Consider the following 16,121-nt stretch of genomic DNA (forward strand, 5'->3'; position numbering starts at 1 on the left):
CTGGAGGGAAACGGGCCTCGGTTCTGTAAATATTCCCCCCCTCGGTGTGTTGACAGCCGTTTGATTTTCATAAGGCCCAGGCTGAAGGTCAGTTTAATGGTCCGTTTGTGTGTTGTGTATTCGTCTTGCTTCAGTGGAAGCTTCAAAACAAAAAGGGTCGGACGACGCAATAAATGAGAGTTGTTGTTTTTTTATGGGTAAAACATGCCATTAAAAAAAAAAAAAAGAAAAAAAAAGCAATAAGTCTTTTAATAAGCCCTGAAATCTATTTTACGCTTGCGACTTCTCCTCCGAAGAATCTATCAAAGCGTAAATTTGCTTCTCCGTTATCAGCGCGGAAGACAAACAGTGTCGCGTCAGACAAAATGCCAAATCTGTGTCTGCAAAGCGTTTTCCTGTCACAACACTCAAGAGCAGCCTATTACGGCAACAATTCTCTTTCACACTTCCAGCTATGATATCGGCTTCGAGTGTCACACATATGTCTGCATGGAAAGCGTAGGACGAAAGTATCACAGAGGCGAGGGGAAGAAAGTATGCTGAATATCACAAGTTTTCATACATCAGGTGGTGCTGCCTTTTTTTCCTCCTCCTTTTTTTTTCCCGAACGTGATAATTACGCCTCCGCATTCACAGGACAGCGCACCGTATTGATTGTGCTTAAGGTGCAAAGCCATCGGCGGGACGTTGCCGGCGGTGCCGCTGACAGGCTGGCAAAGCGGCACGCTGGGAAGTGTCGGCTTCTCTCTGAACGAAACGCGACGAGGGTTGGGGTGCGTCGCCGGAGAAACGCCTGGTTCGAGGTTCGGTTGAAATAAGTTTCCCTGATGTTCCCTGCCCAACGTGATCAAGGGCACACGCAGCCGAGTGAGTGTAATTAACTTTTCCAGAACTCATCTGGATAATCTCTCCCTCAGTTACCTTAGCCCGTGTGAAATTCCCAATTAACTCTATCCCGGCGAAATCGCGAAACGACGGCATGTGAAATTTCTTAATGAATTCCTTTGTCTCTGACTGGCACAGATGAGGCATGAGAAAGGCACATGTACGGCGAGCGTATTAGCTAGGCGAGCCCATGTGATGGTGCCCGTTCACGGCTGACGGAGCGCTGGTATCCTCGGGCACGGCTGCCAAGCTGCCAGTCTGTGCCGTCACACCTTGCTGCCTTTAAAGATTGCCCTGCAGAGACGACGGTGGGGGTGGGGTGGGGGTGCGGAGGGCCTCACGTTTTTTAACAACGCGCAGTCTGGCAACCCAGGAGGGTTTACGACTCAGGATCGGTGCCAAGAACTGCCCACCAGAGACTGGGTGGAGGGAGGGAGGGGGGAGATGCGAGAAGATATGGCTATAGAGCATAAAGTCAGACCTCCATCAGTCACATTCCCACAAAGTATATGAATGTGTGCGTATTAACACGTCCCTCTGTCTGTCTGTGTGTGTATGTGTGTGTGTGTGTGAGTACGGGCAGCTGGGACCCATATCAGGGTGTATATTCAACAAAACTGTATGTCAAATCAATTCATCAAGCTTTCTCTTGTTACATGTTAAGGAAAAGAGGAACGAGTGTGCACATATGATGGAGTCCTAGTCCACACACACACACACACACACACACACACACACACACTTTGCCTTTTCTCAGTAATCCACACAAATGGCAGTGGATGGCAGAATGTAAATGAGCTGGTTATTACACAGCAACGTTCATCAAGCTGAGCTGGAAAGACTTCAATGGCCCTGATGAATATGCATGCAAATTTGTTAATTAAGTTAATTATTCTGCTGAAAATTCATTTGTCTTCCCAAGGACATTTCTGCGATGATTTTAACATGTTTCCACCATTAGTCATGCACGGCGCTATTGAAAATCACTTCTGTTCACCTTTTGGAAAGTTGCAGCCAAAAAAAGGGGAGATAGAACACCTACAAATGAGGAGGAGGAGGAGGAGGAGGAGGAGGAGGGAGAAGGCAGGTAGAGGAGAACATATCAGGGGCGTGGAGTGTGGTCGGAGGTAGACGGCAGCTGGTGCAGCCTGAGGATAAGGAAGGGTAAGCCAAAAAAGCATGGTCTGAAGGATATTAGCTCAGTGGGTAGAGTGCTGAAGAGTCGGTGCCAGGTCTGGAGGTCCGGTTCTCGTCGGGACCATCCGAGATAAAAAAGGGTTTTTTATTCTGGTAATTCGAAGCACTTTGAACTGAAAGGAATCTGCTCGGTGTCGATGTCATGTGATGTAATGGTAGGATGTGGACAGAAAGATGACATCTGAGGCTGACGTTTATTCATGCTGCACTTTGCGAGCTAAATTCGTCTCATCTTTTTTGACATTACGTTATGATGTTACGTTAAGACGCAGACAGAAATGTGCATTTGACGTTGAGCAAATATAATCTGTCATTTCCTCTTTGCATAAATTCCCTGTGTAAATGTCTCATGTAATAGAAAAGGAATTGCAGAGCAAAATACAGTCATGTGAAGAAAGTGCAGTCTGTGAAATATAAAAAAGAGGAGTTAAGTTCTTTAAAAATGGCATTTTGCGGTGTCTGTGTAATTTCAAGTATAATATTAAAAATAAGAACTATTTAAAGAATAAAAATTAGAAGCAGAGGTCGTGTCAGTGATCACAGCTTTAGTGACAAGAGGAACCTGTCTCATCTAGGGTTACTAGAGATATAAATATTATTTGAAAGAAACTATTTCACTCTGAGGAAAGTGATCAAGAATTGCCGTAAATTAGGACTAGACTGCAACACACTAAGTCCAAACGAAGACGTGCAAAATCAGGTCTGCAAAGGACGTTAATGTCACAGCAGGTAACATCTGGTGTCAAAGTTTCTGCGTCTACCACAAAAACCGGCATGGGAAAAAAAAAATAAATCCATACGGACTACCAGGCCTTTTTGCATTTGGTCAGACAAAAGACAGTCATTGATTCGGCTGTGCTTCCTGCACCGAACAGACAGAAGGTGGTAAACTAGAAGCAGACGACTCAGACCAGGGATTTAAACCAGACACAATAAACCAGGAAACACTTGACATCTTACAGTGCGGTTATTTTCTGCTAACTTTTCAAGCAAACATTCAAATGTTTCTCATCAGTTTCTGAACGTTGCTCCGATAGTTGCAGTCACTCCTGACTCCTACGCAGCAGGAAAAAAGGTTTCTTAACGACCGCCTGTAAAATTCAAAAAGCTTTTACGGAAGGTGAAATTTTCCGGCCATATATACTGTGTACGTATTCCAACACCTGCAGTGACATTAAATAAATACCTGTAAAGTTGCAACGTGGAAGAAACTGAATAAAGTTAAGCTACATAACAAGCCAGATGGGGACATTTTTCAAGAAACATCAGGACGCACTGTATGATACATCAAATGGCCAGTCTTATAGAGGCAGCTAGGCTTAGTCTGAATATCCAGATGTTTGATTTGTTAATTAAGTCTCCATGGTAGTTAATCACTGTGTTTTTCTATCTGACAACAGCAGGTAAGTAGGGGAGGATGACCCTAAAATATAAAGATGTGATGGTTTGGGGTATGCAGAGACAGGCTGCATTTGTTGCAAATGTGCAAAAAATCTGCCACCAAAAAAAAAAAAAAAAAAGTTGTTTCATCAACAAAAGAAACATATAAATCAATTCAGTATAGAATTATTATTATTTTTTCATCAGTTCTGTCTTTATTTTTCGTGCCTGTCATCTCATTGTAACCAGGGCCCAGTTATAATGTAATGAAACAATTAAGTTAATACTCATGTCCCCTCTAGTGGCCAGATGGAGCCTTACACCTGCAGAACAGAGGCCAAGATGCATCAGGAAGTCCATCAAACGCACATATTTTAAGAACGGACCTCAAAACGTGCCCCCCCCCACACCCGTCCACGTGACTTCATGATTGAGCGAACCGTGTGTGCGCGTGCATTAATGTGCATGGCAAGTGTATGTTAAACCGTGGATCGAATTCTTCCCTTCCTTTTCAAGAAAATGATTCCCATGACAAATTTGATCAGGATTAGGGGCATTAGCGAAATGTCACACATGCCCGTGTGTGTCACACGAGGATTAAGTTATCTATATTTGTTCACTAAAAAACAGTTGTTTGTAATGATAAGGCTGACACACTTAATCGATTTGCCTGCGTTTCCCTGACAGTCCAGATTAACACGCAGTGCGACTTTATTAGCAACATGCACCAAGTGCAAACACGCACATTTGCGAGGCATCAATTAAATTCACATATGGTCGGAGTAATTATCGTTATAGATAACCGAAATGAAAGGGGAGATATCGACGTGGAAATAGGAGGGTGAGTTGCCCTGGAGAAAAGAGGAGCAGGGAGTGAATGTTAAGGCCAGGGAGGGCTAGTAGCTGAGACGACGTAAGAAAACAACAACAGCTGTTTTGCTCGTGGCTAAAAACAGGATTGAACAACAACATCATTTGCTGAGAAAATGATCCGGGAAAAGAGATTGCGCCGACCCGAAGATAAGAAATGAGACGAGCTGGATTGTCTTTCATGCTGAAGCTCGGTTAGATTGCTCTTAAAACGAATTCTTCGAGTCTGTTCTCTGCTGCCTGTGACCTTATTAATCCTGTAATTTTTCTGTCTGTGTTAAAACCCAAAAAATGTCGTGCACGATACAAGTTGGTGATTGATAAACGGTTCATTTCCTTCTCGCAAAATCCTGATAATTCCCCAAATTGTTGCAGAGCGCTGGTGCATTTAGTCCTGTTGCAGTACACTGACGTCGCAGGCTAAGTAATACTGGTGATTACTGCTGACTTGTGCACATTATAGCTGCAGCGTCAATGTCTGCGAGAAACACATACACGCGGATAATATTTCGGCACAGAACTCTCCTACCCGGAGCCTGCCAGCAAATGTGTGAGCCACCGCTCTGCCCTTGACTTGTATCCATTCATCCAAGCGTGCTGGATGGTTTAGTTAATTAAGCTTAATCTAGCCCCAGAGACAGATACGAGTGCTGTTACAGAGGCCCACTGAGCTGTCCCCATACACTCTTCTCCGGACCCCCCGTGGAGCCATCAGGGCCTCGCTGCTCAGCCACGCTCGAGTACACTGGCGGGGGCTCTGGAGGAGCACGTTGTATTTAATAAAGTTGGACCACAGAAAAAAAAAAATAAATAAAAAAATAGGGGCACAGCTACTTTGATATTTTAATTACTGAAATCACATGGCAGGCCCTCATTTTAAAGGAACTGAAAGTACCGGGTACTGGGTTAGACGAATGAGCTGGTTTTATTGTTTATTTATTTGACTAATAATATGCTTTATGAATTGTTTTCTGCATCACATAGAAACAAATAAGTCAGGTGTATGTGATATATTACAGTGTGTGCATGTAGGAACATTTCCTCATTGAAGAAACAAATGTCCTCAGTAAAGTTAAAAAAGAAAAGAAGTTGAAGCAATGGGAGTGAAGTGAAGAAGCTACTTGGGTGAAACGTCCTCAAGAAACTCTGCAAGTCCAGTTGCCCTCCTTTCAGCTTTTTTTTTTAGATAGCATTTTAAATGGTGCATGCATATTTGCACTACTTATTTCATATTTTGTATTGTATGTAGATATTTTAAAACCTGCTTTTACGTTACTGTTAACTGTTTACTGTTCATGTGCAGAGTTTTGTTGTATGCGGAAACATGTTTCTATACTGTGCACGAGACGATAAACTCAGAGGGTACTTAAACCAGTGTAGGTCAGAGAAGGGAACAAGTATTTATACAAATTGCATCTTCAGCACAAAGAATAGAACCAACCTGCATGATGATCTGCTGGACGAGTCACTCACGTTATGGCAGTGAGGACAAAACTTCGTTTTCATGTCTGCAATGACTCACTATCCCGCCTTCTGGTATAAAGTGGTATTGCAGCAGGATACAGGCTGAGACTAGCTGGCTAGTGTGTGAACTTCAAGTGAAATATCTGTTGTTGTTTTTTTAATTGTAGCTTTTATATTTATCTTTTTACTCTAATGATTTTAGTTATTTTTCAATTTAAAAAAAAAAGATTTTAGCAGTCTGTCAAATTGCCCTTTCAACTATACACCGATAAAGACAGAAACTAAATAGAAGAGGAGATAAATAAATAAAAAATAAAAGGCATAACATCTGTTCTATTAGCAAAGAAAAAGAAAAGAAAATGATATATTTTAAGAATGCTTTTTTTTGTTGTCAATGAAGTGAAAACAGATTTTATGGGTTTGAACTAAATGTAATTACTGCAATCATCGTACATCATACATGTCAACGTTTTAATTTCAGTGTATCTATTTCTTTATTTAAGCAGGGACAGTGTACATCAGTGAACATTCCTTTCAAAGAAAAAAATAAAAAACATCCGTGCAAATTTTACACGACTCGCAGAAAAGAATCTGGATCTGAATTACTTCATTGATCGTAGGGGGAAATTACTTTTTGTTACAGCAGTAGAGCAATGCAGGCAATAAGGATAAGTAAGAGAATATAAAAATATAAGAAATATATATAACAATATGTACAAACATAAGTGAACCTGTGTTCCGAGTTGTTGCTCTATAACAACAAAACAAACAAACCTACAATCAGACCCACGGCCGACATTTCATTTCAGCTGTGATCCTGTGTTTGATTTCTGTGTAAAAGTGACAGCAGAAGCTTGTGCCGTATAAAAAACATCCTGAAAGCCCATGCTGTGCCCGGTGCTTCTCTCCGCGTGCGTCCCCCACTTCCTCTCGAGGTGCAGGAGATGCAACAAGTGTTTTTGCATCTTTTCTGAGAGCATGTACAGCAAAGGGTTCATAAAACAATGACAGAAGGCGAATAAGCGACAGATGTGATAGGCGACGTCCAACCGCTCCTTTGCCTCACAGTCGTTGGGTTTGTAGAGCCTCTTTATCAAGAGTAAAATACTGTACGGCCCCCAGCAGATGAAGAAGGCTGCAACAATGCACAACACCACGACTACTGTCCTGTGTCTTTTTCTGTTGGAAGCCTGCACAACTGTCTTGAGGATGCCGGAATAGCAGACGATAATGATGGCAAACGGGAGGAAGAAAAGCAGTGAGGCTTGGAGGTAATACGCCACGTCGGTATCAGAGCCATCAGAATGAGCCTCACAATAGTTAATACCGTCCCAGTACTCCACCTGTGTTGAGATACCATCACTCAGTGATGCGCCAACGCTGATGACCCATGCACCCACACAGGCTCCAATTGAACACCTCTTCCTGGTAACGCCGTTGCTCGAGTAGTTGTGCAACACCACCGCCACGAAACGATCCACCGTCATGGCAGTCAGGAGAATGACACTGCTGTACAAGCCGAGAAAATACGCCGCAGTGATAAATTTGCACAAAAAGTCCCCGAATACCCAGTGGTGAAGGTGATAGACGCCCCAGAACGGAAGTGTGACGGTGAAGACCAAATCCGAGCAAGCCAGGTTCAGGACGAACATGTTTGTGACATTTTTCAGGTTTTCGTAGAGAAAAACAACGCACAAGAGGACGCAGTTGGCAGTCGCACTGATGATGAAGATGAGGATGAAGAAGGCACCACTGACAGTTGAAAAGCCAGAATAGTCACACAAATATACAGTCCGATCTCTGCCATTCTCTCCATCATCGATCACTGTGGAGACGTTTGCCATCGCAGGTTCTCTGTGAAGTGTTTAGGCAAGAGGAATGGTTGGTCAGTATTCGGTAACATCGTGTAGATTAGTTAAGACACTGAAATTGCGTTTTGACCCACTTCCTCTATTCCTTGAGATGACGTGCTACATGAGATGTGGAAATACTTTCTAAACCTTCGTGCTCTAAATACATGGAACAGAAAGTTCAGGCAGCAGCGGAGGTCGACCAGGACATGAATGACACGGGCTAAGAAGTTTGTGCCGCGAAAGAATTGACTGTATTCCAGATAACCCAGGTGCATAAGGGACAGAGCGAAGTCTGTAGTGTTGCCAGGAGCAGAAAAAAAAAAAAACGGACTCTCGAAAGGCTGGTGAAGTGTGTTTATCCTCAGCTGTGCGACAGTTATCCACATGTGAACATTGCAGAATGTGATTACAAGAAAGGGAATGAGAAAGAAAAGGCTAATCTTAGTGTAGAGGTCAAAGAGGTGTGTGGTCACTGACTTTATCTCAGTTAAACATGTTGCCATATCAAAAATGCTCACTACCCTGCAATTCATGCATATCATGATGCTTACAACCGCACACACGGCACATCACGGTGTTAACCACAGTTCATTACACACTTTCAGACGTGTATTTTGTATTTGGCAACACCCATTGCCAGAATTTCAAACAGCACTTTCAAGTTTTAACAGCTTGGTTTCGAATTTTGATCATCTCTTTCCTAAATTGTTCATCCAAATTCAAACTATGTGAATATATACGCTGTGACGTGATTCAAAATAAAAGTGCAACAAATCTGTGACCTTACCTTCGTACTTGCACCCTGTGTCTCCCCTGTCTTGCGTGGTTTGGGTGACACTCTCGGCTACGTTCACTCCGTTTGGCAGCAGAGAAAAGTGCTGCCGCAGCTAAATTTAAAATCCAGCTTTTTATGACGCGCCGGAAGTTGTCCGTGAAGAAGAAAAGTGAAAACAGATTTTATGGGTTTGAACTAAATGTTATTACTGCAGTCATCGTACATCATACAAGTCAACATTTAAATTTCAGTGTATCTATTTCTTTATTTAAGCAGGGACAGTGTACATCAGCAAACATTCCTTTCAAAGAAAAGAAAAAAAAAACATTAGTGCGAATTTTACTCGACTCGCAGAAAAGAATCAGAATCTGAATTACTTTATTGATCCCAGGGGGAAATTACCTTTTGTTACAGCAGCAGAGCAATGTAGGCAATAAGGATAAGTAAGATAATATAAAAATATAAGAAATATATATAACAATATGTACAAACATAAGTGAACCTGTGTTCCGAGTTGTTGCTCTATAATAATAAAACAAACAAACCTCCAATCAGACCCACGGCTGACATTTCATTTCAGCTGTGATCCTCTGTTTGATTTCTGTGTAAAAGTGACAGCAGAGGTTTGTGCCGTATATAAAACGTCCTGAAAGCCCGTGCTGTGCCCGGTGCTTCTCTCCGCGTGCGTCCCCCACTTCCTCTTGAGGTGCAGAAGATGCAACAAGTGTCTTCGCATCTTTCCTGAGAGCATGTACAGCAAAGGGTTCATAAAACAATGAGAGAAGGCAAATAAGCGACAGATTTGATAGGCAACGTCCAACCGCTCCTTTGCCTCACAGTCGTTGGGTTTGTAGAGCCTCTTGATCAAGAGTAAAAAACTGTACGGCCCCCAGCAGATGAAGAAGACTGCAACAATGCACAACACCACGACTACTGTCCTGTATCTTTTTCTGTTGGAAGCCTGCACAACTGTCTTGAGGATGCTGGAATAGCAGACAATAATGATGGCAAACGGGAGGAAGAAAAGCAGTGAGGCTTGGAGGTAATACGCCACGTCGGTATCAGAGCCATCAGAATGAGCCTCACATAAGTAAATATCGTCCCAGTACTCCACCTGTGTTGAGATACCATCACTCAGTGATGCGCCAACGCTGATGACCCATGCACCCACACAGGCTCCAATTAAACACCTCTTCCTGGTCACACGGTTGCTCGGGTAGTTGTGCAACACCACCGCCACGAAACGATCCACCGTCATGGCAGTCAGGAGAATGACACTGCTGTACAAGCTGAGAAAATATGCCGCAGTGATAAATTTGCACAAAAAGTCCCCGAACACCCAGTGGTGAAGGTGATAGACGCCCCAGAACGGAAGTGTGACGGTGAAGACCAAATCCGAGCAAGCCAGGTTCAGGACGAACATGTTTGTGACATTTTTCAGGTTTTCGTAGAGAAAAACGACGCACAAGAGGACGCAGTTGGCAGTCGCACTGATGATGAAGATGAGGATGAAGAAGGCACCGCTGACGGTTGAAAAGTCAGAATAGTCACACAAATATACAGTCTGATCTGTACCATTGTCTCCATCATCGGTCACTGTGGAGACGTTTGCCATCGCAGGTTCTCTGTGAAGTGTTTAGGCAAGAGGAATGGTTGGTCAGTATTCGGTAACATCGTGTAGATTAGTTAAGACACTGAAATTGCGTTTTGACCCACTTCCTCTATTCCTTGAGATGACGTGCTACATGAGATGTGGAAATACTTTCTAAACCTTCGTGCTCTAAATACATGGAACAGAAAGTTCAGGCAGCAGCGGAGGTCGACCAGGACATGAATGACACGGGCTAAGAAGTTTGTGCCGCGAAAGAATTGACTGTATTCCAGATAACCCAGGTGCATAAGGGACAGAGCGAAGTCTGTGGTGTTGCCAGGAGCAGAAAAAAAAAAAAAAAAAACTGACTCTCGAAGGCTGATGAAGTGTGTTTATCCTCAGCTGTGCGACAGTTATCCACATGTGAACATCGCAGAATGTGATTACAAGAAAGGGAATGAGAAAGAAAAGGCTAATCTTAGTGTAGAGGTCAAAGAGGTGTGTGGTCACTGACTTTATCTCAGTTAAACATGTTGCCATATCAAAAATGCTCACTACCCTGCAATTCATGCATATCATGATGCTTACAACCGCACACACATGGCACATCACGGTATTAACCACAGTTCATTACACACTTTCAGACGTGTATTTTGTATTTGGCAACACCCATTGCCAGAATTTCAAACAGCACTTTCAAGTTTTAACAGCGTGGTTTCGAATTTTGATCATCTCTTTCCTAAATTGTTCATCCAAATTCAAACTATGTGAATATATACGCTGTGACGTGATTCAAAATGAAAGTGCAACAAATCTGTGACCTTACCTTCGTACTTGCACCCTGTGTCTCCCCTGTCTTGCGTGGTTTGGGTGACACTCTCGGCTACGTTCACTCCGTTTGGCAGCAGAGAAAAGTGCTGCCGCAGCTAAATTTAAAATCCAGCCTTTTATGACGCGCCGGAAGTTGTCCGTGAAGAAGAAAAGTGAAAACAGATTTTATGGGTTTGAACTAAATTTTATTACTGCAGTCATCGTACATCATACATGTCAACATTTTAATTTCAGTGTATCTATTTCTTTATTTAAGCAGGGACAGTGTACATCAGCAAACATTCCTTTCAAAGAAAAGAAAAAAAAAACATTAGTGCGAATTTTACTCGACTCGCAGATAAGAATCAGAATCTGAATTACTTTATTGATCCCAGGGGGAAATTACCTTTTGTTACAGCAGCAGAGCAATGTAGGCAATAAGGATAAGTAAGATAATATAAAAATATAAGAAATATATATAACAATATGTACAAACATAAGTGAACCTGTGTTCCGAGTTGTTGCTCTATAATAATAAAACAAACAAACCTCCAATCAGACCCACGGCTGACATTTCATTTCAGCTGTGATCCTCTGTTTGATTTCTGTGTAAAAGTGACAGCAGAGGTTTGTGCCGTATATAAAACATCCTGAAAGCCCGTGCTGTGCCCGGTGCTTCTCTCCGCGTGCGTCCCCCACTTCCTCTTGAGGTGCAGGAGATGCAACAAGTGTCTTCGCATCTTTCCTGAGAGCATGTACAGCAAAGGGTTCATAAAACAGTGAGAGAAGGCAAATAAGCGACAGATTTGATAGGCGACGTCCAACCGCTCCTTTGCCTCACAGTCGTTGGGTTTGTAGAGCCTCCTGATCAAGAGTAAAAAACTGTACGGCCCCCAGCAGATGAAGAAGACTGCAACAATGCACAACACCACGACTACTGTCCTGTATCTTTTTCTGTTGGAAGCCTGCACAACTGTCTTGAGGATGCCGGAATAGCAGACGATAATGATGGCAAACGGGAGGAAGAAAAGCAGTGAGGCTTGGAGGTAATACGCCACGTCGGTATCAGAGCCATCAGAATGAGCCTCACATAAGTAAATATCGTCCCAGTACTCCACCTGTGTTGAGATACCATCACTCAGTGATGCGCCAATGCTGATGACCCATGCACCCACACAGGCTCCAATTAAACACCTCTTCCTGGTCACACGGTTGCTCGGGTAGTTGTGCAACACCACCGCCACGAAACGATCCACCGTCATGGCAGTCAGGAGAATGACACTGCTGTACAAGCCGAGAAAATACGCCGCAGTGATAAATTTGCACAAAAAGTCCCCGAACACCCAGTGGTGAAGGTGATAGACGCCCCAGAACGGAAGTGTGATGGTGAAGACCAAATCCGAGCAAGCCAGGTTCAGGACGAACATGTTTGTGACATTTTTCAGGTTTTCGTAGATAAAAACGACGCACAAGAGGAGGCAGTTGGCAGTTGCACTGATGATGAAGATGAGGATGAAGAAGGCACCACTGACAGTTGAAAAGTCAGAATAGTCACACAAATATACAGTCTGATCTGTGCCATTCTTTCCATCATCGATCACTGTGGAGACGTTTGCCATCGCAGGTTCTCTGTGAAATATAGGCTCAGACTTAGACTTCAAAGATCCAAAATTGAAATTATTTGGTCACAGTAGCTAAACACATAAGAGGAACACTCTTAAAAGTAAAAAGTAAGATCAGATTAAAAAAAGATAAAATGAAATCATCACAATGAAACTAAACAGATTTCTCAATTTCTCAATGCGATTTTTCAAAAAGCTGAGCTGTTTCCAGCTCAGCTTTTAGAATATAACCGGAATATAACAGATTACAGTGAGCCATTACAAGGAGCACGGAGCTACTCACCACTTCCTCTTCACGCAAGATTTGCAAATAAACTGCTCAGCGCAAGAAAGCTTGAGGCATAAGAGGATGGCTGTTCCTCTTTGCTTTTCGCAGTGCTGGCGTGGCTGTGTCATTAACAAAAATGACTGGACAAAGTTGTCTCAGTAAATATATAACCGCTCCATTTTCAGGTTTTTAATGATAGAACAGAAACAGCTCTACACAAAAATATCATCAGAAACTTTTATTTGATTGCAAAGCACGAGATAACGCTGGTGATATTACAGTGTGAAAACAAACACGAAGGCGGCTGACGAAAATCCTCATACTGTACATAAACAAATTCAATTCAAAAGGTTGATTATTAAAATAAAGGGAATTACAAAGAGTTGTGTTATCACTGATACAATGTACAGCAGTCAATTAAATGCAATTAAAACAGCTTGCATGTCAAAGTAACAGAGTAGTAACATAATGGCACAATCTGATTGGGTTTAATCACACTTAATTACAAGTTGGAAAGTGGATGAAAAAAGCACCGTAGTTCTTATTCTCTGTACATCAGCTACACATTTCCACTGGTGTGTAGCACAACTCCTTTCATGATACCATCTGCATGCGTCAGTAGAGACTGAACCCTGCTGTTAGCTGTGGTTACGTGAATTATATCGCCTTTTTGACAGCGTCAAACTGCATTTTCCTCTTATCCAAACAACAACTTGTTAACCGCTAACTCAAAAAGCGGCCACCATTTCTTTTTATTCCGACAACTAAGAGTCTAGAGAACATCTTCGTGCTATTAAGGAACAAATGCACGCAAGTTATTTAATGCTATGAGAATGCATTTATACTGCAGCAGGATTTTTTACACAAAGCTAACACACAAAGCTAATATGCTAATAATTACTGCTCATTCTTTAGCATCTTCAGCTGGTGCCCATTAGAGCATGTTAAACTAAATGGTGAATTCATTAAGGTAAACATGTGCAATAGTGTAAGCTACCAGATTTTTAATAGTATTTTAATATTCATAGTTTGAGCATGTGCTGTTTAGGGGTGAATGACATGTACAAAAGTTACCCATTTCGATGCTTGTGGAGTCTTTGCAGAAAACACTGTTGAAATCAGGAGAAAAAGTTTAAAAACTGTTAATCTAAAAGAAAAAAAAACTCATCTTTTCAAAGGTAGTTAGCCCCAGCGCCCCAACTGCAGGTAAACAGCCTTTTTGAGCTATTTCAAACAGCCTGGGTTGTATCTGTGTCTCCCTTCACCAAATTGAGAGCCTATTCAGTCTCTGGGTGAAATCCAGAAGCATGCGACAATATTAGCAGAAGAGAAGCTAACTGTGCAGCTGGCTCCCTTGAGACCAAAATGGATCGCTTGGTTTTGTTTCCTTTATATGACAATCATACAATAGTTAGGTATTTTTATGATCATGGCAGTTGCCCGGCCACCCTTCTGCTTAATAGTGAATGCAAAACGATAATAATAATGCTTATATAAATAGCACCAGGCCGAGTTTAATATAGAACACATGTAGTAGGTAGGGGAAACGTTGAAGACCTCTGATCTAAACGATGTCTTGCACAAAAGTACGTGCGACGTGAAAAGTTTGTGAATTCCCATATTTTTTTTACGCTACATCGAGAACTCTTCACCGCTTGTAATTGATATGACCGTGAACCGGTTTGGTCGACTGCTTGTGCTGCAGCTGCTGTTTCTGCTGCTGCGGCGGCCCAGGCTCTTCAGCATTTTCTTCAAGTGATTTTTGAATTTAACCCCCACAAACACGTAAAACACAGGGTTAAGGCAGCAGTGTGAATAGGCGAAGAGTCGGCTAAAGGCGAGGGCGTAATCCAGTCTTTTGTGTCTTTCACACGTTTCGTCCAGATCGTCACCATACTCGTTAAATGTGTACAGCGACTGCAGAAATATTACTACATTGTAAGGCACCCACTCTACAAAGAAAACAACCATGAGAGTGAAAATGAGCTTTAAAGTTTTGTGTCGTCTTCTCTGGGCAGTAGGACGCATCAACCTGCACATGATCTGAGAATAGCAAAATATGAACACCACTGAACTCAGTAAGAAGAGGGCATTCTGCTTGTAGGTGGCCCAAAGGGTCCACTTTGAATCCTTAAACACACATTGATTTGAATCCTTGACTTCAGTGTAGATAAAGGCTGGACTGGCAATGAGGAAACTCACTACCCAAATCACCACGGATGCTATGACGGAGTAGGAGCCCGTGGTGGACACGATGTCAGACAAAGGATTCATGACAGCTATGTAGCGGTGTGCAGTCATCAACATGAGGAGGATACTGCTGCTGTAGAAGCCAAGGTAGAAGATGAAGTTGACTATTTTGCATGCCTCCTCCCCTAAATCCCATCCGTGCATGTGGTAGTAGGCCCAGAAGGGCAGACCCGTGGTGAAGAGGAGATCCGATATAGCCAGGTTCAAGATGAACGTGTTGGTGAGGGATCTGAGATTCTCAAACTTGACCAGAATCGCAAAGACCAGGATGTTTCCGAACAGACTGAGGATCACCACAATGGAGAAAAACACTGGAGTGAAGATCTCTCCAAACTTTATGATGCTGGTTTTATTACATATTTCAGTTTCATAATCATAATCCAAGGTTGAGTGATCGTTGGGGCCCGTAGAATTTATGTTTTCAGCCATTTTCCTAAAAGCAAGAAGAGGACAGGTGAGTGAAAACAGCTAAACTGCTAAATATAAAGATCAAATTACAAAACTGCATGTGAACGAATCTAAATGTACTATTCTCTTGATTTGTGGGACATTCATTACATGGGATGTCATAAAATGCAGCATGGAGGCTCACTTCATGTAAATTAAGTATTTTTGCAAACTTCTAGTAACCTAATATTAACCTGCGTGAATCTCTCTACCTGTATTGTGATGTCTGAAATTCTAATATATATCAGCCAGACAAAACGTCACTGACTTGACTCACAAAGACAAATATAAATTGTTAAATCTTGACGCATATACTGAATTTTTATTTTGTTTTGGTTTTATTAATTATATTTGCATTCTTGCGTTCACAGTTAAATAACCAATTTGTTTATACAGGCCAGTATATATTAATGGATTTTAAACTTTTAGTGTTGTTGGAAATTCTTCTGCAAATGTTACCATTGCCTCTGTCTTTAACTATTAACTGAAAACCATGGAAACGTACTGTACCTGCAGAAGGGTTGTGCACCAGCAAATGTCTTCAGAAAAGTGTCTGTGAAATGCAGGTGAACCGAGATTTGACCTTAAGTACCAACAAAAAAAGTTGAACAGAAAGCAGTCATAGTATCCACGTCATCCGCGCCCATGCCTGTAGTAGGTCAATGGAGTTTCAGTAACATATTTGAAAAGATATGTTCCCGTTAACTGT

At 42.2% G+C, this 16,121-nt stretch overlaps 4 protein-coding genes across 4 annotated transcripts; all 4 read right to left on the reverse strand.

Moving 5' to 3' along the window:
* Nucleotides 1–6,261: 6,261 nt before the first annotated feature.
* LOC125010150 (chemokine XC receptor 1-like) lies at nt 6,262–8,538 on the reverse strand. The gene is made up of 2 exons (XM_047588527.1): nt 8,437–8,538; nt 6,262–7,650 (listed from the first exon to the last, which is right to left on the reverse strand). The coding sequence occupies exon 2, from the start codon at nt 7,638–7,640 to the stop codon at nt 6,597–6,599; it is 1,044 nt and encodes a 347-aa protein (XP_047444483.1). The 5' UTR covers nt 7,641–7,650; nt 8,437–8,538; the 3' UTR covers nt 6,262–6,596.
* Nucleotides 8,539–8,546: 8 nt separating this feature from the next.
* LOC125010149 (chemokine XC receptor 1-like) lies at nt 8,547–10,792 on the reverse strand. Its single transcript, XM_047588524.1, has one exon. It carries the CDS (start codon nt 10,037–10,039, stop codon nt 8,996–8,998), a length of 1,044 nt encoding a protein of 347 aa, XP_047444480.1. The 5' UTR covers nt 10,040–10,792; the 3' UTR covers nt 8,547–8,995.
* A 222-nt stretch (nt 10,793–11,014) lies between these two features.
* On the reverse strand, nt 11,015–12,793 carry LOC125010151 (chemokine XC receptor 1-like). The gene is made up of 2 exons (XM_047588528.1): nt 12,731–12,793; nt 11,015–12,454 (listed from the first exon to the last, which is right to left on the reverse strand). The coding sequence occupies exon 2, from the start codon at nt 12,442–12,444 to the stop codon at nt 11,401–11,403; it is 1,044 nt and encodes a 347-aa protein (XP_047444484.1). The 5' UTR covers nt 12,445–12,454; nt 12,731–12,793; the 3' UTR covers nt 11,015–11,400.
* Nucleotides 12,794–12,938: 145 nt separating this feature from the next.
* Nucleotides 12,939–15,970, reverse strand: LOC125010182 (chemokine XC receptor 1-like). The gene is made up of 2 exons (XM_047588565.1): nt 15,923–15,970; nt 12,939–15,398 (listed from the first exon to the last, which is right to left on the reverse strand). The coding sequence occupies exon 2, from the start codon at nt 15,392–15,394 to the stop codon at nt 14,348–14,350; it is 1,047 nt and encodes a 348-aa protein (XP_047444521.1). The 5' UTR covers nt 15,395–15,398; nt 15,923–15,970; the 3' UTR covers nt 12,939–14,347.
* Nucleotides 15,971–16,121: the final 151 nt, after the last annotated feature.

Source organism: Mugil cephalus, chromosome 7 (genome assembly GCF_022458985.1).
Source record: "Mugil cephalus isolate CIBA_MC_2020 chromosome 7, CIBA_Mcephalus_1.1, whole genome shotgun sequence".
NCBI classification, from domain to species: domain Eukaryota; kingdom Metazoa; phylum Chordata; class Actinopteri; order Mugiliformes; family Mugilidae; genus Mugil; species Mugil cephalus.